General features: G+C 39.3%; 1 protein-coding gene and 1 pseudogene across 1 annotated transcript in view; one reads left to right on the forward strand and one right to left on the reverse strand.

Annotated features, from left to right (window-relative positions):
* Virma (vir like m6A methyltransferase associated) overlaps window positions 1-27,185 on the reverse strand; it is a 57,981-nt gene that overhangs the window by 7,853 nt on the left and 22,943 nt on the right. The window contains exons 8-18 of the mRNA XM_076924179.1: window positions 24,529-25,669; window positions 18,618-19,106; window positions 16,900-17,054; window positions 15,674-15,756; window positions 12,638-12,731; window positions 11,952-12,496; window positions 11,203-11,438; window positions 10,282-10,534; window positions 7,366-7,583; window positions 5,188-5,320; window positions 260-412 (exon numbers count right to left, since the gene is read on the reverse strand). Coding sequence (XP_076780294.1) covers window positions 260-412; window positions 5,188-5,320; window positions 7,366-7,583; window positions 10,282-10,534; window positions 11,203-11,438; window positions 11,952-12,496; window positions 12,638-12,731; window positions 15,674-15,756; window positions 16,900-17,054; window positions 18,618-19,106; window positions 24,529-25,669 — 3,500 coding nt within the window. The remainder of the gene's footprint in view (window positions 1-259; window positions 413-5,187; window positions 5,321-7,365; window positions 7,584-10,281; window positions 10,535-11,202; window positions 11,439-11,951; window positions 12,497-12,637; window positions 12,732-15,673; window positions 15,757-16,899; window positions 17,055-18,617; window positions 19,107-24,528; window positions 25,670-27,185) is intronic.
* On the forward strand, window positions 8,093-8,194 carry LOC143438668 (U6atac minor spliceosomal RNA; annotated as a pseudogene).

A 27,185-nucleotide genomic window follows, 5' to 3' on the forward strand; every position in this document is an offset into this window, starting at 1 on the left:
CATCAAAACCACTTGTCATTTTATTTCTAAACTATGGCAGCAGAGGCATCCTGCATTCAAAAATAAACAGTTCAAACAAAACTTCCTTTGTTTACTCATGAGATTCATGAGATGATGCAGAAGTGCACTCCAAGTTAGTAATCCAAGAGTTACCCAGCTAAGGGTTCTCTTATTTCAGAAGATCACCATGGAAAGGTGGGATTAATTACACTGAGAAGGAACGATGATTTATTACTATTTTTTCTAGTTTTCTTTTTACCAAAACAAGCTTCTCTAGTTCAAGGAACAGACTCTCTGGACTCTCTTCTTTGCTCTGTAGGAGCTGTTTTAACTCTGCAGCGTTAATGCTCATCGTCCGGGGTGGGTGAGCTCCCTCTACCTCCATGAGACCACTATCATCTCCACAACAGCCCTGTAAATGTCACACACAAGTTAAATTTAAGAACAGAGAAATCTACAAAGATGCTTCTCAATTTATTCATCTGTTTCAGCCATTTGCTATGATGTTCCCTTCAATGCTGTACAGCTTTTACAACTCAACAAACGGCTAGTTTTAAAAAGGACTTAGTTTACTGAAAGTGAAAATGTTTTGAGTAGATTAATAAAATAATCAGGTAAACACATATATTTAAATTACTGACATATTTCCCAAAAAATATATATTTAATACAAACACTTGTACTTGGTAGGACAGATAACTGACATATGTTGGAAAGGCAAGAAGATGCGTGCAAGAACAAAGAACTGAAGGACCCCGAATTACATCTCTGAAGACAAAACAGGCAATAAGAACGGCAACTATCATATATAGGACCTGCCAGACTAAAAAACAAGTATTTTCTACTTTTAAATCATATATATTATAAACACACAAAAAGATGCATGTTAGATAGTTATGTATATGCCAAGCAGTAGTTTTAGTCCAACATTTCTTGTTTTAAGTGACTCAAAATGAATTATGCTCTACCAGGAACAAAATCCCAAAATAAAAGTGTCACTACCAATCCTGATGCAGGATTTAATGATTTTGTGCTGAGTGTTCCTAAGTTTAGGTACACCATGTGTGTGCAGGAACATATGAGGACCAGAAGAGGGTATCAGATCCCATAAAATTGGAATCACAGGCAGTTCTAAGCTGCCTATGTGGGTGCTTGGAACAAAGTTCTCTGCAATAGTAGTATGCACTCTTAACCACTGATCCATCTCTCCAACCCTAAAGATTTAGTGGTTTTTAACTGGCACAAACATTTCAAATTTTGTTCAGAATTCATAACATTTGTCCTATAAATGCTCAACTCAAAACCTAAATGAACATTATTCCTTTAAAAGTAGTAATAATAACAATAATAATAATAATAATAATGTCTCACGTAGCCCAGATTGGCCTCAAACTCACTGACAGCCTCTCCAATCCTCTTGCCTCCATTTCCCAGTTGCTAGGATTACAAGCATGTGCCACCTAACTGGGCTAGAGAATGAAAAAGTATTCTTAACAAAACCACTCTTGACCCGACCATGAGCCTGGTGGAGCACTTGCTCTTTTCAGAACACTAGACTGAGGAAGTAAGGGCACTGGCTTTAACGAGAAATCCACAAACCACTGTGTTTATAGACCTACTGCTGTATGCTGAATGATAAACAAGTTCAAACAGTGAACTGAAGGAGTCAAGGCTCTACTCAGACTATCCTCTAAAGGTACTAAAAGATTCTATACATCCCTAAGAACCCAACCCAATCAAAACAGTTTTCTTATTTGTTGGTTTATTTGCAGTGGGGATCAAACCCAGGGTTCTGTGCAATCTAGGCAAGTGCTCCACCACTGAGCTACATTCTCAGACCCTAGAAAGTTTTTAAACAAAACACAGTACTTATATTTTAATGTGTTTAATTAAAAGTAGTCTTAGAAAACAGAGGATCAATAGCTGAACAGTAGTGATTTTTTAAAATCACTTTAATCCCAGCACATGGGAGGCAGAAGCAGGAGGATCTGTGAGTTTAAGGCCAGACTGGTCTACAGAATAAGTTCCAGGACAGCCAGGGCTACACAGAGAAACCCTGTCTCAGGGGGAAAGGGGGTTGGAGAGGTGGGTAGAGGGTCAAACATACAATGTGATGATAAGTAGTAACAATTCTTAAGGCTTTTTACAAACTAAACTCCTGTGTGGTTTCAGGAAAATAGACATTTTATAAGCTTGTGTGTGAAGCCACCATAAATTTCATCTGTCAAACATTTTATCTATTAAGTTGTATAATACAAGCCAAGTGTAATGGCAACATTTATAATCCAAGCCACCAGGGGACAGAGACAAGAAGATAGCAAGTTTAAGGCAGTCTGGGCTACTTGGCAAGTCCAAGGACAGCCTAGACAGTTCAGTGACATCAAATTAAAAAGGAAAAGGGGATTGGGGATGTAGGTCAGTGGTACAGCACTTGCCTAGGATGTGCTAGGTTTCAGTGGTACAGCACTTGCCCAGGATGTGCTAGGTCTCAGTAGTAGAGCACCTGCCTAGGATGTGCTAGGTCTCAGTGGTAGAGCACTTGCCCAGGATGTGCTAGGTCTCAGTGGTAGAGCACTTGCCTAGGATGTGCTAGGTCTCAGTGGTAGAACAGCTGCCTAGGATATGCTAGGTCTCAGTGGTACAGCACTTGCCTAGGATGTGCTAGGTCTCAGTGGTAGAGCACTTGCCCAGGATGTGCTAGGTCTCAGTGGTAGAGCACTTGCCTAGGATGTGCTAGGTCTCAGTGGTAGAGCACTTGCCCAGGATGTGCTAGGTCTCAGTAGTAGAGCACTTGCCCAGGATGTGCTAGGTCTCAGTGGTAGAGCACTTGCCCAGGATGTGCTAGGTCTCAGTGGTAGAGCACTTGCCCAGGATGTGCTAGGTCTCAGTGGTAGAACAGCTGCCTAGGATATGCTAGGTCTCAGTGGTACAGCACTTGCCTAGGATGTGCTAGGTTTCAGTGGTAGAGCACTTGCCCAGGATGTACTAGGTCTCAGTGGTAGAGCACTTGCCCAGGATGTGCTAGGTTTCAGTGGCAGAGCACTTGCCCAGGATGTGCTAGGTCCTACCTGAGCTCAATCCCCAACAACATACAAACGAAACTTTAAAAAGAACACAGAATGAATCACCACAAACAGCCTCTGAGATTGTGACACACCATCAAAATCATCAAAGTATTCAATTAAGCATTCCAAAAGGACACCAGTAAGGGCTCAGAGGGTGAAGAGGACTACACCAAAGCTAACATCAATCTCAGGGACTCACACAGTACAAGGAAAGAATAAAATCCCAGAAATTGTCCCCTAATTTCCGCAGGGCATTTTTAATTTTTAAAAAAAAAGATTTATTTCTTTGTTTTATTTAAGTATACTGTCAGTGTGTTCAGACCAGAAGAGGGCATTGATCCCATTGCAGACGATTGTGAGCCACCATGTGGTTGCTGGGAATTGAACTCAGGACCTCTGGGAGAGCAGTCAGTGCTCTTAACCACTGAGCCATCTCTCTAGCTCCAGCATTTTAATTTAAGAGTTTCAAGAGGAGGAAAGAATCAGAAATATCTGAAGAGATAAGGCTGCATGCTTCCCAAATTTATGAACTATACTGATATACACTTTCAAGGAATTACCAAACTCCCAGTATGAGAACCATGATGAGATCCACATACAGGTACCATTAGGGCCAATCTAACCACTCTCATGGCTATTAAATGACTAAAAGGTGAATAGTTCACATGTGTAGATTTGTTGGACGCCAGGTGACTCATTTGCAAGACAGGGGAAATTTCACCACACTCACAGAATGGTGCTCATTTCAAAACATACAAATTATTTATTTCTGAAATTATCTGCTGTCGGGACCATGGGTGAACAGGATTAACTACAATTTTAGAAAACAAAATTGTAACGATCAACAAAACTGACAAACATTTAACCAGAATTAGGAAAAAGAAAAGAAAAGAAAGAAGAGAGAGAGAAAGAGACAGAAACATAAAGAGAAGCAGAGGCAGGGTACTAGCCCAGCATGAGGCCCCAGGTTCAACATCCAGCACCACACAGAGGAACAACTCAATTTACTAAAATCAGGGGGGGAAAGGCTTACCAGAAATTTTAGAGTTTATAAGAAAATACTAAGAACAATTATATGCCATCAGATACTGAAGATGAACACAAAGAAATGTATTTCCAAAAGGATAAAAAAAAAGAAAACTTAGGCTTAGAAAAATCTGAATGGACTTAATTAAATTAGTATTTTTAAAGAGAAAAGGGCTCCCGTCAGCAATCATTCTCTAAAATTGAAGCAGTACAGAGAAGATTCCAGGCCCCAGCACAGGAATGACATCAACCTGTAACTCATTCCATTTCTCAAAACACAGCAAAACAAAGCTTTTCCAACAAAGAAAAGCCCAGACCCCAAATGGCTTCATTAGTGAAGTGTATCATACAATTAAACAATCTATGTCAAGCAGTGGTGGCACATGCCTGTAATCCCAGCATTTGGGAGGCAGAGGCAGGCAGATCTCTGTGAGTTTGAGGCCAGCTTTGTCTACAAATTGAGCTCCAGGACAGTCAGGGCAACAGAGAAACCCTGTCTCAAACACACACACACACACACACACACACACACACACACACACACACACTTCCTAGTCAATCTTTTTTTTTTTAAACAAAAAATTGGATTATTCTGCAATAAAAATATGTAAGAACTCAGAGTTTCTAATAATGTGTATAATAAAGTTCAGGGGAGTAACACTGTCAAACTTATTTAACTTCAAGACTTTACTCTCTCCCTCTTTTTTTTGGTTGTTTGTATGTTTTTCAAGACAGGGTTTTTCTCTGTGTAGCTCTGGCTGTCCTGGAACTCTCTATAGACCAGGCTAGCCTCAGACTACGAGATCCACCTACCTCTGCCTCTCAAGTGCTGGATTTAAAGGAGCGCACCACCACATGGGGGTCCCCAAGTACTTAAGACAGGCTTACTAATGGCTTCTGAACATGGACCAGTACTGAAGGGTCTTAATCAGATCTGAACAAGCATGAACAAGAACCTGCTGTTTTGTCTTTTACACATTATTCTACTTTATAAGGAGATGAAAAGGGCATCACTCTAAGTTCCAAGATATATTTTTAATTGAAGTAATTCATAACACTTTAAAGAAATCAAGTAAAAATAATAAGTGCACACTTACCATTGCATCAGAGTTGAGGATCTGTCTCATGAAGTCCAGAGACGCTGACGCCAGCTCGCCAGTGTCCTTACTGAATGTGCTGACCACTCGCTTCAGCAAAGTATGCAAAGCACTACTGTTCTTCCTTAAAGAACTGAAATGAAAGGGAACAGCAGACACATTAAGAGCTGTAACGAAAATAAGCCAGGCACAGTGTTACACTCCTGTACGCCCAGTTCTTAGAGGGCAGGAACGAGAAAAGCCCTAAGCCAGTGGTTCTCAACCTTCCTCATGCTGCAACCCTCTAATACAGTTCTTTATCTTATGGTGACCTCCAACCATTCAATTATTTCGTTGCTCCGTTATAACTGTAACTTTGCTACTGTTATGAATCGTAATACAGAATATCTGGTATGTGAGCCTGTACAAGTGTTGTTCAACCCTCAAAGGGGTCAAGACCCACAGGCATGCTAGGCCAACCTGGGCTTCAAAATGAGGCTCTATTTCAAAAGGAACCAAGACAAGACAAGACAAGACAAAACAAAACAGATAATACATCAAAATGTTAAGTATATAAGATTAGTATGAGAAATAACTAAGTTCAGAAAATTTATTTTACTATTTTAAAAAACATAAAGACACACTTAGGTGTCACTGTTCACAAATTTAACCAAAAAAAATCACTTCATTTTAATCTTCAATTACATCATTTTTTTCCCCTTTTCTTTTTTTGGCGGGTGGGGTTGGGAGTGGGGCAAGCTCTCACTTACAGGGCTAACCTCAAACTCACAATCCTCCTGCCTCAGTTTTCCAGCTGCTATGATTACAGATATGTATCCCCAAGCCTGACATTTACTAAAAAACTTGCCTCAAATAATAAACTTCAAAACCTATCACAAGCAACCTACTAGTTCCCTATTTAAATTTTCCCTATATAAAATTTTTTCATAATGTGAAGGTTTCCCTAACATAAGAGGGTTAACACTATTTCAAAGATTAACCTGGGAAAGCTAACTTAAGAATAACAAAGAAAATCAAAGGCCTAAACAGGTCTATGAACTTCCACTTAAGAAACAGATGGTAAATACTTAGGTTTTGTGGGCCATCCACAACTCATGTGTTAACTACTGCAGACTGGCAGTGGTTTGCAGTAACTACGGAAACCCAGACTCAGCCTATAGTCTAGTTTGCCAACCCCAACACAAAAAATAAAGTTTGTTATACTTTTGCATAACAAACCCCCTTGGTGTATGTCTAAAATCCTGATCATAATTAGTCTATACACTTAAATGGTTCTTAGCTTCAACAGAATTTCAAGGGCAAACCATTTCAATATACAACTGTCTTTTAAGCTACAACATAACCAGACAAATGGAAATAAATATGATGTTAATACTAAACAAGCATTTCCATTTACTAAGTAAGTCAGGTTGTGAGATGCCACTGGATAAGACATACATGCATGTAAAGCAACATAAGGGAAGGAAGACCAGCCTCCTGTTCCTGAGAACCTTTTAGCACAGTCAGATAGAAAGTCATGACAAATAGAAACGAAATCAGACCTGAAGAAAAAGATAATAATAAAAAACAAGAGGCTCAAAACTGGATCAGCCCAATTACTAGGGACTGCAAATGAGTTAGGTCTGTAAATGTTCGAACAAAAACTGGAGTCTATATTGGGCATTTGGCTCACGGCTATAATCCTAGCATTCCAGAGGCTGAGGATCACATGTTCCAGGCCACCCTGGGGTACAGACCAAAGCCCTTTCTCAAACAAACAACCCAAAACAACAATAACAAAAAAATCTACAGCTAATATATCTATTAGAATGTCTTTTAGAAAAATTAAAAAAAAAAAAAATCTGGCAAAGCCAGGACGTGGTGGCATGTCTCTCATCCTAACTACTCTGGAGGCTGAGACTAGAGGACTGAAGCCCAGGGGTCTGAGGCCACCAGAGCAACACAGGAAGGCTCCATGTCAACAAAACAAACAAAACAACCCTGATGCTGCCAAGTTCTGATGAAACTAAGGTGTCACTGGGACTCTAAGGCTCTGGTGATGGAAAGCAAATAGGAGATACACTTTGGAAAACACCTTGGCAGCCTTTGATTCGTTAAATAGCCACCTATCACATGACCCAGTAATTAAGTACAAATTAACTAAGTGAGGCATAGTATATTAAATTCTGCAAAGCCTACCTTTTTAAGTGAAACAATCCATAATCATGCTCTGCAAGAAACATCATTGTGCGAACACACGTCAGCAGACAGTTGTAACTGCTTTCGGAGTTGGCTAGAGTTGCCAGCAGACAGTCACAGATCGCAGTCATCAGCTCTTTACTTGGTAGGGAGTTGGAGAGCTGCTCAAGCTCAGAGCCAGGACCTTCAGAAGGGCTTGGCAAAATGAGTGCGATGTCCTGGGGGGCAGGGAGAAACATTTTCAAATGAGTATCACCATCCACTGTTAGTTCTAAACACACACCAATTAATACTTAGTAACAATCGTATTATTATTAATACTTAGTAACAATCGTATTAAAATGCTGTTGGGTACTGGAGAGACAGCTCGGCAGTTACAAGCACTGGTTGCTCTTCCAGAGGACCAGGGTTCAATTAGCTAGCATTCACATGGTGGGTCACAACCACATGAAGTTCCAGTCCCAGGAGATCTGATGCCCTCTTCTGGCCTCTACAGGCAAGCAAGCATGTGGTGCAGAGACATACATTCAGACAAAACAACCATACAAGTAAATAAATATTTTGAAATTATTGTAATGATCTCATCCCAAACATAGACTCAAACAGATAAAAAATATGCTCCTTTATAATAAGTTATTATAAGAATGTATATCTAAGGAACTAGACATAGTATTTTCCTTCACACTATTTTTTACCCTTAAAGAATCCTTTAAAATACATCATCTTCCATTTGCATAAAAGACAAAGAATTTAGCATTGCCTTTGACAAGGATGGAAGTCACTCTGGCCTAACAACACCCATACATCTAAGGCAGCATTAGCTACTTTTGCTGACTCGGACTCAGAAAGACACAGACCACCAATATTCGTTCTCGTTCCTTTCTCTCTCTCTCTCTCTCTCTCTCTCTCTCTCTCTCTCTCTCTCTCTCTCTCTCGTGGATCCTAGCTTCTCATTTTCAAGTCATCAGTGTGGGTGTGAATGTGGTATAGATCATGAAACTAAAAGGGGCTGTGTAAGGGGAAAGGGATTTTAAGGAAGAAAACTAGGGAACATAATACTACCCTGCATGATAATAATACTACATAATACACATAATAGTAATACTACATGAGACGTGAAGATGGAACGAAGACTCATGCAGGCAAGAAGCATGAGCAAGACACAGCACATAGGAACATGCCATCTGCTGGGACAGTCTGTTTCCTTCAGGGATGTAGCCCCTGATGTGTGAGATGGTCCCACACTCATGTATATGCTGGAGCACTAAGTGGACTCAGTGGGTTAGGGGGGAAGAAACAAACAAAATTGCTAGGTAAGAGTGGTGAAGAGACAGAGTTAGAACTGGGGTAAACTGGTGGGTAGACTTGATCAAAACATATGTTTATGAAATTAGCTGACATATTTATACTTTACAGTAAAAGAATGACCTTTATAATGAACTGAGCAGGGGGCATAGTTTCATAGTTTCAATTTAAGATGGATTTGTTTGTAAAATACTTTAAATCCGTCTATGATTCACTGATTCACACTCCTTTTTAGATTATAGAAGCTTCTAGAAATAAATTCTTTGGCAGAAATCTTAAATGTATCAATAATAAAGTTTCATTAAAAGGTGTGGACAGAGCAAACAAACTTTAGTCACAATCTCCAGTTAAATGTCTCCCTCTAATTTTTAACTTTTAAAACTCAAGTTTTGCCGGGCAGTGGTGGCGCACGCCTTTAATCCCAGCACTTGGGAGGCAGAGGCAGGCGGATTTCTGAGTTTGAGGCCAGCCTGGTCTACAGAGTGAGTCCAGGACAGCCAGGACTACACAGAGAAACCCTATCTCGAAAAACAAAACAAAACCAAAAAAAAAACCCTCAAGTTTTCTAAGTGGAGCTAACTACACATAAAGAAACATTCACTACTCATTTTCAGAAGTCACCAGGGCTTTCAGGGGCATGTCAACACAGATTTGCATCAGAAGGAAAATGCAATGAAATCTCCGTGAAAAGGGCAGCAAGGGTCAACAGTCGTGGGAATCAGATAGATTACTTAATGAGCACCAGTCACAGAAGCCTTAAAACCTTCATAAACCAGGTCCACAGTTACCATCTACCTTCTGAAAACTGGCAAAAGTGTCCCTGCATCTTCAATGTAACCAATCTGAACTTTCACTAGCCAACACAGGCTCTTAATAAAAATACTGTCTGAGACAAAAAATCACACCTGATGACTAGCTGGCATGAGTATTCGAACTAGTTAACAATGCATTACTACACGGAAATGTCCTTTCAAGATTCCAGACCGTGGAGATAGAATCTGCCTCACGAAAATATGAACAAGTCAACAGCATGGAGAGCAGGAGAAAAACACTACACTGCGGAGAGCAGCCACACGAGTAGGCCTGGTGGCACACACTGCAATCCTAGTACTTGGGAGTGGAAGGAAGGAGGAATATCAGGAATCCAAGGTCAGCCGTGGTTACCTAGCAAGTTTGAGGCCAACTGGGGCTACAAAAGACTAACCATACAAAGAAGTTATCTTTACAAGAGACCAACATATTAACTCAACCAAAATCAAAGTTATAAAACTGAACGATGTAATTAGGAAGGAAAGTAATACAGCAAATATTAATCAGCCATAAAAGTATTAAAAATTTTGCATAAAAGCTATTATTTAGGTTGGTAATAATACTACAAAAGGAGAAAAAAATCTCCTCAGAGTCCCAAAAGCTAAGCCAACTGAAACTACCATGCATCAAATCAGTTCGCTCTTCCTCCACTTACCAAACCTCCTAAATAACCCAAAAGTAACACACCATGAGCAAGCTGCATTCTTTGCTATCACTATTACCAGACAAGAATTAAATTACATCAAGACAAGCAATTAAGTACACACCAACACAAACAATGACAATAAAAACAATGAATACCTGGTCACAGAGAGACTGCAAAATGGATGTGACATATTCCACGCACTGTTGGCGAATAACACTGTCTCCAGGAGACCGTACCAAAGCTAAAAGATCCTGGAATATCTCTGCATATCTTTCATCGCCTTTAACAGTTCCATTAATTAGATGCAAAATAGCTAATTTACAAGCTTTGTGTGAAGCCAGAGCATCGAGAAGAGCAAGCAACCTGGTGGTTTGGCTAGTATACTGTTTTTCTTTATCTTCTGAAGTGCTGAAATAAAATCAATATGTTCAGTAAACAAGGTTCTTGATTTTAAACACGATTTAATATTTTCTATATATCAATTCACACAAATTTTGCATAAAACATACACCTCATTCCCTTAATAAAATGATTTTTTCCATAAGTTTATAGTCACTGTAAAATTTTATGATTTCAGGATTTCAATAATATACTTCAACTCAGAGTAGATGTTTATACTTCACCTTTTAAAAACTGCAAAATTGGGGCAGGAAGGTGACTCAGGAAGTAAAGGTATACTCATAGAGAACAACCCTAAGGACCTGATTCAGCCCCCAGAATCCACGTACAGAAGGAAAGAAAAAAGCAACTATATGAAGTTCTGACCATACATGTATGAATGTGTATGTGCATGCATACAAGCAAGCATCATGCTATAATGAAATTTAAGTAAAAGTCCCAAATCAAGACCTTCAACATGACTTATGAAATGAGAAGATAAAGCCTTCCAAAGAAAATAATTTACATATATTAATATGTGCATACGTGTGAGTGTGCGTGTGGGTGTGCGTGTGCGTGTGTTTACACATCAACGAAGTTATTTGGGCTTACTAAACCCTAGTTTCCAAACTATGTTAAAGAGGGTATCTGTGTCAAGAGTAACTTGAGGAAAACTTCTTAAGGTGGAATGAAAATACCTTTGCAAGTCTTCTACAATCAAATCCAACACAGTTCTCATGATCAGAAGAGCGGTTGGAGAGGCAAGGTCACACAACTGAACACAAATACGCCGTAACATATGTTGAATGGGCTGGCAGGTTGTGCCAGAGAAAGAACGAACTATTTCTTGGAGCAACTTTGCTTGAACATGAAGGTGCATGCTCCACAACTTTCGGGTGTTGAGTGCCACTGATATATCATGTGGCTCAATAACCTGTTAAAAAAGTATAATGTGTGTGTACATAGATTTTTTTAATATTTATTATAGTCGCAAAACTGTTCAGGAAGAACTGTCATAAAAAGAACACCTTTACTGCATGCTTAAAACATAATCCACTATTACACTATTACAATTAAACAATTATTTGAATCCAACAGGTCTAAAAAAAAGTACTGTTCTCAGGTTAGCAGTCAGTTGAGCAGAGTCCATCGGTGAAGCAATCTAATTTGCAAATTCTAAAACATGATAAGGGGAGAAAAAAGATTTGCAGTAACAGGAAAACATAAGTACAAGTATACATAGCAACATGATAAAACTCACTTCACAAAAGGCATTTAAAATGTTACCCCACACTTCCAACTCTCTTCAGTTTCATCTCACCCTCAACTCAGTTACTCTGTCTTTGGGGGAGGAAGACGAAGGCTTGCTTGGATTTGACCAGCATCCCTGGCTTTACTAAGGAGCTACTGCAGTCATTACAAGATGCATGTGATATGGAAGTGGTACCTGCGTGGTCTGCATGGGCAAGGGAAGAGGCAGCAGCTCTGAAAGGAGTATGAGTCCAGAGAAGAAGCCTTCCGGAACCTTCAAGATGGAAGAGAGAACTTCCTTTAACATTAAAGACCAAGTATTGTTGGCCAGAGTCTCTTCAGAGATTGTGAGCTTCTCATTAACTCCTTGTGTAAAAGTCAATAAGATATCAATGATATCATTCTGAATTTTCTGCTCATCACTATCCAAACGACCTGAGAGAGGGATAGAGCACAGGAGCATGTGTAAAGTAACGAGTGCTGAAGGGACACGCATGTCCTTAAACTCAAAGGATCCGCCTCGCAGGAGCTCTGTCAGCATGGTTTTAAGAAGAGTGAGCGTGCAGCGAGCCATTGAAATGGTAGTAACTCTGTGCAGGGTAGTCCCCATGTTCACATGGAGCCTCCAAGGCTGCGTCAAAATACTGTTCAACTTTTGCAGAACCCGAATAAAGGTGTCCATTCCTTCAGCAGAAAAAAGCTGAATAACAGCAAGGTTCCATTTGAGGTCTTTCTGTTGACCTTTATAGAGGGTAAGGAAGGAATAAGAAAAAACAAATTACTTACATGTTAATAATCAATCAAGAATATCTTGAATATTTAATAAATGATATTTAACTAGGCTTAAGTATGAAGGTTTTCAAAGCATGTTAATTATATTACCTTCTACGGGCGGTGGTGGACATGCCACATTACAGAGAACACGTAAGGCAGTGGTAAGGCCAACTCCTTCTGCAGTCATCAAGTTATCAATATTCTTTAAAAAAAATAAAAGCAAACAAGCTTAAGTCAGTGAAAGCTCTGAGCTTCAGAGTACTGAAGTGTGCAAGGCCCAAGGCCTACTCCTCAGCACAAAGGCTGCAGTGGCGCTGTCTGCTCTGCGCAGGCTTGAAGCAGGAGAAAGCTGGGCGTGGCGCTGCACTCCTGCAGTGCCAGCATTGAGAAGACTAAAGCAAGGAGGATAGTGGCGAGTTTAAGACCAGGTTGGGTTACACAGTGAATTCCAAGGCAACCAGGGTTAGACTTAATACCCTGTTTTGTCTCAAAGAACACACAAACAAAAAAAAAAAAGAGACAACATGTAAGAAAAACCCCAGTACAAAAGAAACTTATGGAAATTACTTCACCTTAGGTACATTTCACTTTTTCTTATAAAATTCTTTTTTAATTTTTTTAATGATTTATTTATTTTTACCTTATGTGTACTGTGTTTGGTCTGCATGTATGTGTGTATAAGAATGTCGGATCACTTGGAACTAGAGTTACAATGAGCTGCCATATATGTACAGGGAACTGGACCAGGGTCCTCTGGAAGAGAAGCCAGTGTTTTTAACTGCCAATCCATCTCTCCAGCAACATCACAGGCATGTTTTGTACTGTACAATATTATGTTGAAAATCAAATATAACATATTTGTAAATTTCAAGTGCTAAAACAAAGCAGTAAATAAAAACCTATGACTCTTTGTATTAAGAATTTAACATAAGTCTTTTCTACATACCCATTTTATATTGTCTTCTCTCAAAAATGAAGCAATGACTAAACTGGAAGTGAGCTCCTGTGTTCTGGGGTTTTTGTTTTGAGTCCAGGTCTCACTAAGATGCCCAGATTAGACTTTCAACTTTAGTCCTGCTCCCCGCCCCCGCCTCGTACGTGGTTAGAATTACAGATCTGTGCCACTGTGTCAGACTGTACTGTAAAAGCCCCATGTATTTAACATTATTTGTATTTAATACCTGACTATGTTTCCAAATACCAAATAGTTTTGTTTATATTTTGTAGCTTTCACAGACTAACATTATAAATAAATTTATAACTTGAAAATTTTTAATGATTTAAAATATTGCAACTTCTAAGTCTCAGGATATATGCTTTAAAAGCAAACAAGCAAGCAAAATCAACCCGCTCTCCCTCATATGCTCCCATTCTGTATTATCCATTTGCCTTGATACTTTCTTACAGTTCTACACATCTCTGAGGCAACAAAAACTCACCAAGTTTCAATATTGGTTCAACTGTATTTAGTGTGTCTTAGGATAGGATTACTTCTAGTATAAAAGTTAACGGGGTAATGACTTGAACAGGATGTGGTGGTACGTGATACGGTCTTAGCACTCAGGAGGTAGAGACCAGTCTAAGTTCTAGAACCAGATCCTACCTAAACCCACAAGGTTTATGAGGAAATCAAAACTTTGTTTTGTTGTTTTTTGAGATAGGGTCCTATGTAGCACAGGCTGGCCTCAAACTCACCATCCAGCTGACGATATAGCCCTGAACTAGTGATCCTTACAGGTGTAGACCACCATACAACGGCTCCTGCGGTGCAGGGAATGGAAGTCAGGGCTTTGTGCACTCTAGGCAAGCAAGCACTCTGCCAAAGGAGCTTCCTCCCTAGGAAGTTTTAAGGCAGTGCTTTCTGATGCTGTCTCCGCTGGCTTCAAACTTGCAATCTTTCTGCCTCAGGCACTTCAGGGCTGAGATTACAAGCATTCACCACCATGCTCAATTTAAAATTTTTAGTTATACACTATAACCCAATGTCTTCTCTTCTCTTTTCCCTCTTTCTTTTTTGAGACAGGATCTCATGTAACCCAGGCTGCCTTTAATCTCGGCATCAAGGAGGCAGAGGCATGCCAATCTTGATGAGTTACAAACTAGCCTGGTCTAAATAGTGAGTTACAGGCCAGCAAGGGCAGTGAGACCTTGTCTATAAAAGAAAAAGAAAAAAAAAAAAAAAAAAAAAAAACCCCAACCCCCCCCCAAAAACAAACAAAAATATTCTTAAGAGACACAGAATGAAAAGTCAAGGGATCACTAAGACAAAAAGATCTGAAGCAGATAGCCTTAATCAATACTTTTCTTTGACTTCAAAAGAGCAACAAATTGGTCAATATATATAAATTACTTTAATAATATACTACAGCTGCAAAACCAAGGTGACTTCCTCTTTTACAAAAGACACAGTTCTAAACATAGGAGTAGGACGTAGTTCAGTCTATACTGATGTAGTTTGTGTTCTCATCTGTGTGCCTTCAGCCCGTCTTGCTATGCTATACACTGGATCAAGAAAAAAGCGGGAGGAAGCAACTTCCAAGATTAATGATGGATGAATTGATATTTTTCATTATGAAATATACATGAATTTTTAATATTATGATTATAAATTATAGATTTTACAGATTTCAACTTTTAATTTCAACTACAGTTATCAGTATCCAAAACTAACAACAGAGAAAACTGGTCCACACTAGAATTGTCTGGAATTGGCTATATCAATTTTCACTTAGATATTATGAGTAAAATTAGTTTATTAATTAAAATTAGAATACCACTAGCCTTTAACTTGAAAGGTTTTTGTAGGGCCTACGAGACAGCTCATTGGGTAAAAGTGCTTTCCAACAAGCTTGAAGACTTGAGTGCTTTCCCTGGACTCCACATGGTGGGAGAGAGAGCCAACTCCCTATATACTCTATACTGTACTCTGACCTCCAAACCTGGAGTAGCAGATAATTTAAACAGAGCATTACATGCATGTGTGTTCATGTACATGATTACCAATATCCATGCATCGAATATTATACAACAGTTAAACAGATCAATCAAGGCAGTGATTTCTCCACTATCTAGAGGGTAACTTCAGTATCATCTCCACATGTCATCAGTTTCACAACAATCAAAGCCCTTCTAATTTTTACTTACCTGTTTAACATATTCAATTAGATTTGGGATGCAGTTAATTTCAAATCTGAGGTTTTTCAGAGGTTCAAGCCACTTGCCAAGTTCTTAAAAACAACAAAAAGAATAATTTACATTTTAAAATGGAAGTATTTATAACAAAACTTTTTCCCCAAAAGAAAACACCACAACTACAATCATTTCAATCATCTAAATTTTACAAAAAGATAATCTCTGGTATTTGTTTTTTAAGATAGGTCTCATGCTATACTCTCAAATCAACCTCAAACTGGTAGGATTACAGGGGTATGCCACCATGCCCACTTTATGTATATAATTCTTTACATGTACTGTAAAATGAAAATGGCACCCTACTATGTTGATTCAAAAAAATACTGATGATTATTATCTCATTTTCTTTAAATGTTTAAATGCTTATCCAATCTGCCTAATTAAAATCAATTTATTGCAATAGTCAATGAAAACACTAAAATGGGGTAGTGGGAGAAAAAAAAGAACATGCTAAAACAAAATTTATAAATATGATTATAAATTAATATAATGCGGCATTTATTTACCTATCTTTAATGCTGCCTACAACCCCCAATCCCCCCCCCAAAAAAATCTATATATATATTTCTAGTAGAATTGAGCTATGCAGAGACATTTTATTGAGTAGACCTTCTTCCTTTAACAAGAAATGTTACTTCTTTTTTTGGGTGTAAGACTCTGGGTGCTATTCTTCAGGACTTTCCAAGAAAAGGAAGGTACTGTCAAACCTTTTCATTTATATTCTAAAACACTTTATGAAACCTTAAGTTTTATAAACTCTTTTTCCTAAAAGGCAATTCAAGAAAATAAAACTGAGTTGGAGAGATAGCTCAGTGGGCAAGGTGCCTGCTGTACATAAAGCACAAGGACCTCAGCTCAAAGCGCTGACACTCACACCAAAGCTAGGCATGCTGTAAACAGAGGTCATACACCTCAAACATCAGCACTGGTGTGGCAGACAAGTATATCCCAGAGGCTTGCTAGCCAGCCAATCTAATTAAAAATGGCAACCGTCAGGTTCAGTGAGAGCCCTTGTCTCAAAAATATAAAGTGGACAGCAGCAGTTAAGAAACACATCTGCTGTCTTCTATCCTCAAGACCTATGCATGCACACACTGCATGCAAACCACCCACACACATGAACATACACACAAATATAACAATTGTAAGAATTCAGCCTTTTAAAAAAGATACCATACCTTGCAATTTAGCATTATTTTCATCTGCTTTGCAAAGCTTCAATAGAGATGCTGCGTGCTGTTCTAGCATCTGGACATCACTGGAAGACTGAACCACCACCAAAATAAGTATGCATGCATAATTATAAGCTACTGACTTCTTAGACTTGGAATCACTGAAATAAAATAAGGTTTTTAAATGTGGGGGTATGAAAATAAGTTTTCAGTAATAATGTTTAACATTTTTCGTATGTTGTTTTAAAGAGATCAAGGAAATTTATAATCCAACATTATCAACATCACCTAACTTCTTGAAAATAAAGAATGAGATTTTATACTTCACCTTCAATTCACCTGACAAAAGTATCAGTAAGAGTCATCCCTTAGTACCTATGGAATACTGGTTCCAGGACCCTTATAGACACCCAAATCCGTGGAGCCACCAGTGCCTTAAAGTGGCACAGTATCTCGTGACATGTGCATATCTTCACATCTACTTCCAGTCAATTCCACACTACTTGGGTGGGATACTTAATATGATAAAAATACTATGTCAATAGATGTTGCATTGTTTACACAATAAAGACAAGAAAAAAAAATCTCTTAGGTGCTCAGTGCACAGTCTCACTTTATGATCCAGGCTAGCCTAAAACCCAAATGTACCAAAGGATTTAAGGATGACTCAAATTTATAATCTTCCTGCCTCAGCTTGCAAGGACTGGGATTAGAGGCATGTACTACCATGCCAGGCTCAGATATATTTCTTCCATGCCTAGTTTTTCCCTTGAGATAGGGTCTTGTTCCATAGACCAAGCTGTCCTCAAATTTACAGGTATGTTCCACAATGCTCAAACAATCTAAGTATTTTTGAAAGATAAGAGACAACTGAATATAAAAACAAACTCATAAACATTACAGTAGGAAGTAAAATTAACAAGAACAAATGAACAATGAAATATTCACAAGCATGTTTCACTAACCATGAGGACTGGGAAGTACGCTGCGCTGGTCTCCTTTAAACCCTTCCTCTACCCTCGAGAACGAGGAGTGAATGTGATCATCTGCCGCCCTCACTTGTCTTCCACCACAGAATCACTAAGACACTACAGCTAGGCAGAAGCCACTGTAGCTCGCCCTTCATAATGACCAGGAGTCACCCCTTTGTGGAGGTAACTAGTTACCTGGCCATGCCACCCTGAACATGCCCAATCTTGTCTGGTTTTCCATGACATAAGCAAGGAAGAAAGTCTGTCTTCTCACATGCTAACGTCCTCTGCCCTACTGGGCATCTCTTCAGTGTCATTGTCTCCCTCATGTCTCCCCACTCAGCCAAAGCAATCCAAAACCAGAGCCATGAATGGTTTGGAGAACAGACAGTAAGTGTGGGCAGTACACTTAGAGTACACACTTCTGGGCCTTACGATATCCTTCTCTACAAGTCAGAGGGAGACTGTCCTTGTAACCTTTCTCAATACCAGGAGGGACTGAAAGTAGGAAAAAAAGTTCACTGCATTGCTTACCAGACACACCGCAGACTCCTGTTAGTCTAGCTCTTAACTATCAAGTTATGACAAAAGATATACAGATATATGTGTGTATATAAACAAATCTTAAGATACACATACATACATACATTACATATATCCATGCCAAAGAGACTTCTTTTGTAAAGGAACTAGCCCATGAGTGACCTAGATTCCTAATGTAATTGAGATTTTAAAAAGTAAGTAGAAAATTACCCTAGGGCTTCTTTGGAATAGTACTCCATTAGAGTAATGAGACTTTGAAGGTTTTTGTCAAGGCTGAAAACATGGCCAACAGCTGATCTTCCCACAGGATTAAATGTAATCAAATAAAGATTATGGAGGGTGCCCAGGAGATCAGAATGGTCAGTTTCTTCACTGGCTGTACAACGCTGGAAATGGCTGAACAGTTCTGTGATGCACTGCAGAGTCTGAGTTGAGTCCTGCAGCCACAAGGCAAAGGCATCGTCAACTCCGTCAGACTGAAGGCCTTCCTCTTCGTCTTGATCATAAAGGTGGCACAGAGCTCGGATCAACAAGTTTGTTGCTTCATATTCTGACATAAAAAAGAGAAGGCCCTTTTGTGACTGTGCAAGAAACTTTAAAACATCCTTCGTGGCTTGCAGTACACCAGGATGGGCACTTGTTATTGGAATCGACAGAAGCAAGGTAACCAGCTCCAGGAAGTGATGGCTGTGAAGATACCTGTGGAAGCCAAGTGACACATGTCAGGTTGGTGTAGAACACTCTTCCCTTCCTCAAAACCACACGACTGTACAAAAACCACACCTGAATAGCTTTAATTACAGAAATGCAGTTTTTCCCAGAAAAGGAAATAATGATTATGATGTACCAACTCTTTTCTGTGGTGTCTTATAAAAGTGAAAGTTCTGACTATAAAACAGACCCTCAAAACATGACTGGAGGCAAGTTTTCTTGTTTTAACTTAATCATGACTAATTCTGATTATCATTTCTAAGCCACCTGCCAAATAACTCCTTTTTCTCTATGGTCTCACTCTACTTACAGAGTACCAGCCTCTGTGAATTAGTGTATCTAGGTATGTAAAGACTTAGATTTACTGTATGATATAAGTTAGTATCACCAGAAAAAAGTTACAAATTATAAATTGAAGCATGCAAGTAGTTACTACTAAAGATAGAATTTATTTTTCCCCTCAATACAAAATCTAAGAACTACTCTTTTGTATTTTATGTCAGCATCAGGTTGGTCTAAAACTCACTATACAGCCCAAGTTAACTTCTAATTCATGGCAATCCTTCTGCCTCAGCCCAACCAAGTGATGGGACTACTAGAGTACGTCACCAGGCTCTGGCTTCAGAACCAGTTCTCTTATAAATAGTGTGTGTGTGTGTGTGTGTGTGTGTGTGCGCGCACACGCACGTGCTATCAGAGAACAACCTGAGAGCTGGTTCTCTCCTTCCATTGTGTGGGTTCTGGGGATCAAACTGAGGTTGTCAGGTTTGATGGTAAATGCCTTTATTTATTGAGCCACCTACCAGGCCCAGAACTATATCTTAGTATACAAAACATTTTTAAAAGATTTATTTTTATTAATTATGTGTATGTATGTATAAATATATATATGTATATATATATATATATGTATATATATGTATACACACATACACACGTGTGTGTGTGTGTGTGTGTGTGTGTGTGTGTGTGTGTCAGTACATGAGGTGACCTGAAGTGGCCAGAGCCATTGGCTCCTCTGTGAGATGGAGTTACTGGCCTCTGTGAGCCACTTGATAAATGTGGGTGCTGGGAATCAAACTGGTTCACTGCAGGGGCAGTATGTATTCTTAAACACTGGGTCAGCTCTCCAGCCCCTAGTCTATGTAATTTTAGAAGAGCAGTTAAAAGGTACCCATTACTATAAAACAAACCTACGGGTTCCTGACAACTTTTACTGTTGTTTTTGTTTCTTAAAACAGGGCAAAGCACTGCAAACCCAGGCTGGCCTGACACTATGTAGGCAAGGTTAGTCTCCAACATGTGGCAATTCTCCTGCCTCTACTTCATGAATACTGGGATTATAATATATCACCACACCTAGCTAAGCTCTTCTAAATCAGTTTTTTAGAAAAAATATCTAAAGTTTTTTAGGAAAAAAATTTTCCCAAAAATTTTGAAATGGGAAGAAATTTAACAAAGTTTAGCTTAACGCACATTTGTTCACTTTGAGTTAAGAAAGTATTTTACTTTCTTAAATTTGAAAGTCTGATTTTCACACATGTAGTCACCAAATGGCTTCTGTAAACTGTTAAAATATTACTAAAAAGTAGAAGAAAGGTCAGAATTTATATTTATCAAAAACTAAAATTGACTTTAAATTGTTAAGATTAATGTTTACCTTATGCTGTGGGTGTTTTGCTTGCATGTATGTCTGTGTACCATGTGTGTACAGTGCCCACATAGGCCAGAAGAGGGCATTGAACCCTCTGGAACTGTAGTAGCTGATGGTTGTAAGCCATTATTTTTTGAGTGCTGAAAACCAAACCCAGGTCCTCTAGAAGGGGACAAGTACTATTAAGTAATGAGGCATCACTCCAGGCCCTAAAATGAGTTACTTATTCCTTTCACTGCTTAAACTGAGGGTTCCAGAATATCTCATAATAGTCATGTAATTATTCATGAATATCATGGTATTCATAATAAACACCCTTAGTAACAGTTTTCTATAAACCCAAGAGTAATTCAAAATGACACAATTACCCCCAGTACATCCTTAACTTCCTTATAGACTGTCTGGAAAGCAGTTAACACAGCAAGCTCCACATGGCTATTTCTATCTACAAAGACACACTTCAACAAGGTGGGCTCGTGGCCAATACCTTCAAATAAGATTACAGAGTCCTCATTTCCCAAAAGTCAAGGATGGCTCACCATGTCTAAGTCATTTATGCAACCAAAACAATTCATATAAATATCTGTTTCCTTTCTGGAAGTAGAGAATTCTGGAATACTACAATAGTGAATTGATTCCTGAGAGCCAACTAGTTTGATATACAGTTTCCACATTGCAAGGATATGCACCAAAACAGCACCTTTCTTTCCTTTTTTTTTTTTTTTTTTTTTTTTTTTTTTGACGCTCCAGTGTCAAGTTTCTAAAGAGCAGTTAACACTTCACACCTGTCCCCAGGGGAGTCCTGTTCCACACAAGTCATTAAGGCTCTGCAGACATGACCATGTCTCCCCAGACCCTGGCTATGTACCTTACTCCTCTGTGAACAGTGCCTTGGACCCTTGCTCAGATCTGCTAGAAAATACTGGGGCTGACTTTGTAAACCCTCAAATATATTGTTAGAATCTTTCTATTACTTCAAAGTAATCCTTCCAAAATGCAATGATTCTTTTTCTAAGATTCAGTTCCTGTCAATAAAACCAAAGTTCCAATTCTTGCCATGACTAGAAAGTTCCAAATGCTCTTATTCTTCCCACAGTCTCTCTTCTTTCTATCAAGTCTCAACGCTAGAAATTATCCCTCATAGACTCTCCAAAGTAGCACAGGATCTGTCTTCCCTTCTTGGTCCATACCACTATAATAAGCCAAATATTTAACAAGCAGTAACTAGAATCTTCAGCCTTGCTTATTTACTAATTTCAGTGATTTTTCTTTCATACTAATCTTGCAGCATAAAATTTTAGAATACTACTTTAACTATATCAGCTACTCCAAAATAGTATCTTGCTAATTCTGAAAATATAGCTCCAAGTGCCTAGCACAGCATCCAAGGCCTTAATTCCCTCTGCTATATATCTGTCTCCTCCTCAGCAGATGGAGTGAGGAAGAATAACATTTAAGAAGCAGTTAACTACTTTCTCCTCGGTACTGTCTAAAAGTAGCTTTCTTACATTCAGTATCTTCTGCCACCATCAGGATGTGACTTTATGCCTCTCACTTTATGAAAAATGAAGTCACTAATAACAAGTGTCTCAATTCCTTTGGTATATATTTTCAATATTATAAAAGTAACTATATTTGTGTACTCATGGTTTCTATTCTCCTACGAAAGCCAAAGTCTCCCTTTTTAAACTAGACTATTTTTTTTTTAAGACAGGGCCACAAAAAATAGCCCTGGCTGGCCTAGAACTTGCTATGTAGACCAAGCTACCCTTTAAGTCACAGAGCTCCAACTGCCTATGCCTCCCAAGTGCTGAGATTAAAGGCACACTGCCTGGCACCTTCCTCAAATCCTGTTCCAGCAATTGAGCTCTTCCTCCCACTTCTCCCTCCTTACTGAGTTTTAAAATCTGTCATTCTTCCCAGTTTACAAATATGCTTTCCCATTCTAGAAAAATGAAATGAAAAGCTTCCTTTTTGTCCACAATGTGTCTTTCTAGATGTTGCCTTACTTCCTCATTTTTTATTTTCGAAGGGTCTCACACAGTGCACGCTGGCCTCAGACTCGCTGTGCAGCCAAGGATGACATAATACTTGTGATCCTCCTGCCTCCACCTCCTAAGTGCTGGAATTACAAGCTAAGGGTGAAACCCAGCTTCTGCAAGCTAGACAAACACCTGCCAACTGAGCTATATCCCCAGGCCCTGCACTCTCATCTGCACTGGCCTCTGAAGCCAGGTGGACTGGAAGAGCAGCTCATACCACTCTCACACCCTCCTCCTCAGCTACAGGCCAAACAAACCAACCAACTACGTTCCTGAAGTTCTAACACAATCTGCACTCCAAAGCTCATGACATGACTTCACATTTTTCTTATTTTCTTATTTTCTCAACCTCATGTGCTTCCTGATCTTATTTCTTCACTGGTTTCTGCTTTGTTAATGTGTATGCCAACAGTCTCTCCTACTTCTCATCTAACCTTGCTGCTTTCGTTCTAAGCATTCCACTCTGCTCTGGGCTAGCATATCTGTGCTCTCCAGTGTTCCATGTCTGGTTTTCTTGAAAGGCATGAGACTGCTCAGACCACAGGAAGAGAAGCCCAGAAGCACGAAGTAGTTCAAGTCCCTAGTGGCCAATGTAAGAGGTAAAGAGCTGGGGAACTGGGCCCCACCTGAGTCTTTCAGTAGAAGAAGGGAACTTATTTTAGCCAATTCCTCAGAGGTTCCTCAGGGGAATGAGCCCCATTTGTCCACAATAACAAGTCTCCTAACACTTTCTTTTATTCTGTTTTCCTCTCCATATCTTATTCTCCTCAAGAATTTCTGCTTTCCAAGAGAAGCTCTCACACTAGAACCTCCACACAAGACTTTGGACTTGGTTTTTGGAAAGTACTGGACAACCTCAATTAAAACCAGGAATGGCCAACTCTAGATTCCAGAGCACACAAGTACCCCCACTGATTACCAATGCACTCTGTCACAAAGCAACAACAAAAAAGCAGTCATAGAAATAATAAAAGGCCTGCCTTTTCATTTCTTGTTAGTTCAAAAATTATAAACAAAATGCCAGACAACATTTTTCAAAAGTTAAAACAAAAGTAAAACTCTCTTGTGGATGAGTAAAAACCTAGTGTGGTTGGATCATTGCATGAGACACTAACACTGACAAAATTCTACTATCCCATAACTAGAAGGATTGATGACAGATGCAAAGTGATGACATTGAAGATACACTATCAGGACCACAGAACTACACCATTTTTTTTTCCCCAAGACAGGGTTTCTCTGTATAGCCCTGGCTGTCCTGGAACTCACTCTGTAGACCAGGCTGGCCTTGAACTCAGAAATCCACCCGCCTCTGCCTCCCAAGTGCTGGGATTAAAGGCGTGCGCCACCACTGCCCAGCTACACCATAACTTATGATGGACAGGAGTGGTCAGGAACCAAGGTTTGACAGAGAGCCTCTCCTTCCCATGCCATCCTTTTCTACCATGTCCCAGGAGGTCGGCTGCTTTTCATTCATTTTACTTACAGACAACTTACACAAGCACTGTTACTATTCACTATCATCTATGTTCCTAACTCAGCTTTAAAAACCAACACAGTATTTCTAAGTTTGCTACTGAATACCTATTTTGAAATATCAACTATTCTTACATAATTATGTACTACATTATGAACAGAAAAAAATCAAAGTCACAACATAAAATTCCCTCCAATGATTTGTGCACTATCTTTCCCCAGACCAAGTATATCTTACCTAAAGAGAACAGGGTATGGGTCATCCCTCTCTGGAGGTCCAGTAATCCGTGCTATTGTTGGGAAAGACTTAACAGGAGGTTGGATCATTGTATGAGGTGCAGTTTCCATTAAATGAAAAACCTCCTCTAAGAGATTAATAAGCTTTTCTATTTCACCTTCGCTTATATTTGAGGATTCCAAAAGATCCATGTCCATAGAAGCTTCTACTTCATTCTCATAATCTGGGTTTGGTCTCTCCAGTACAGCATCTGTGTCATGATCAGGCTCACTGTGGTTAGGAACAGATGAAGTTTTCTCTGCTATATGGTCACCAAGTCTTTTAATCTCTGACAAGATTTCATAGAAATGGCATTTTTGAAGAATAGCTGAGCCAGCAGTGACAACCCTCACAGTCTGATCCAGAAGTATGAGTTCTAGAAGTTTTTGATAGCCACTTTTCTCATTTTGGGTGCTTCTTAAAAAAGCCTCCATTCCTTCTGTCATACTAATGACACTGTCCAAAGCTTTAAAAGCATTTAACTTAAGGGAAGATGAGACATGATCAGCAAATAGGAGATCAAACAATACATTGATCACTCCTGCTTGTAGCAATTCTGTGACTCCTGGAGCCCCACATTCTGCTAATGAGGTCACTAGCTTGGTCCCAGCTTTGAGCTGTCGGACATTTAAGGCTATGGGCTGGCGAAAGGCTACTTGTAAATTTAAAGCTTGCATTGTCCAGTCTACCAACTGGCCAAGGGAGTCTTGTTTTGTGTTTTTCAATTGTAAATAGCTTAATCCTTTTATAATTAGACTTGGAACTTCTTCTAGAGCTGTCACCCACTTTGCACCCCTGTCTTCGTGATACAGATCCAGCAGTTCAGTTAACTTCACCGAAGCTTCTACTGCCCCTGAATTTTCTTTATCTGGACCCTGATCCTTCATTCTACTGATTTCAATTTCAAAAGTAGTTCTGTATGGGCAGCTGAAATACAAGAGTGGTACTAGCTCCCTGTCATACGGGTCATATGTCATAGGAGGAACAGACGCCAGGTCTTCTGGAGTGTATTCAACATCAAAGTTTGGATACTTGAAAGTTTCACGTTCCAAGTCAGCAATTCCATCTTCATCACTAGAGATCTGCTCATAGCCATCGTCCCCTAAAAATAAGTTTAAACAATATTTAAGCACTACATCACTCTTATGACTATATGAACACTAATTGATCAATACTCTTGCTTTATGGTAAACCAAGCATTTGAACTTTGAACAACTGATTTCCTCAAAAAAAAAAAAAAAAAAATCAACTTTTGCTGCCCTTCATAAGAAGAATTGATAATACTTATACTCTGTAATAGGATAATTATGGATAAACTTACTGGCAAACATTTCCATTGCCTGTTGAGCTTTATAATTTATTCTGTGATGACACCTTTTCCTGACAGAAATAAAATTAGAAATTTAAAACAACAAAAGCAATTCTCTTAGAAGGAAAGAAATTAAACTTAACCTTCTAAGACATTTAACTTTTTACATTATTTTTGATTTTGCAGGTCTCTGTGCATGAATATGTACACATGAGTGCCCAGGGAGGCCACAGTTATCAGATGCCATGGGCTGGAGTTACAGGCAATTCTGAGCTACCCAGTGGGGACGCTGGAAACTAAACTTAGGTCCTTGCAAAAAACAGTTCATGCTCTTAACCAGTGAGTCATCTCACCGTCCTCTTCAGAGACTTTAAAAGTAAACTTCTGTATTTATTCATTTCTTTATTAGGGCTTGGGGACATGTGTCACAGCACATGTGTGCAGCTCAGAGGACAACCAGCACGAGGCAGAGTCACCTCCTTCTGCATGTAGTTCCGGAGACAGAAAGCAGGTCATCAGGTTCGGCAGTAACAGCCTTTACTTGATGAACTATCTTGCAAGCTCAAGATTTAATTTAATTCTATTAAATTATTTATTTTTATTTACTTGAGACAATTTCTCATTATGTCAACTAGGATGACCTGGAATTCACAGAGATTTGTCTGCCTCTGCTTTCTGGGTGCTATGATTAAAGGTGTGTGCCACTGCTCCCAGCCCAAGCTGATTTTTAAGATTAAATAAAATGAGTGGTAAAGATAAGTAAGGGGAGGGGGAGATGGCTCAGAGGTTAAGAGCGCTGGCTGTTCTTCTATAGGTCCTGAGTTCAATTCCCAGTGACCACATGGTAGCTCATAACCATCTATAATGGGATCCAGTTCCCTCTTCTGGTGCGTCTGAAGACAGCTATAGTGCACTCCTATATATAAAACAAATAAATAAAGATAAATAAGAACACTGCAAGTCAGGTGTGGTGCTCCAGGCCTGTAATCCCAGTACTCAGAGGACAGAACTGCTCTGAGTGGCAGGCCAGCCTGGACACCAGTAGTGTCTCAGGGCTAGAGATGCGGCTCAAAGGTTATGAATACTTGCTGCTCTTCCACAGTGCCCAAGGCTCATTTCCAATACCCACATGGTGACCCACAACCACTGTTCCAAGGGTCTAAAGCCTTACAATCTTTGTGGATACTGTACACATGTGTTATACAGACATGCATTCAGGCAAAATACCTCTACACAACAACAATAACAACAACAAAAAAGAAGACTGTCTCAAAAAAGGGAGGAAGACTGAGGAGATGGCTCAGTTGGT

The sequence above is a fragment of the Arvicanthis niloticus genome, chromosome 25, assembly GCF_011762505.2.
Source record: "Arvicanthis niloticus isolate mArvNil1 chromosome 25, mArvNil1.pat.X, whole genome shotgun sequence".
In the NCBI taxonomy this organism is placed as follows: domain Eukaryota; kingdom Metazoa; phylum Chordata; class Mammalia; order Rodentia; family Muridae; genus Arvicanthis; species Arvicanthis niloticus.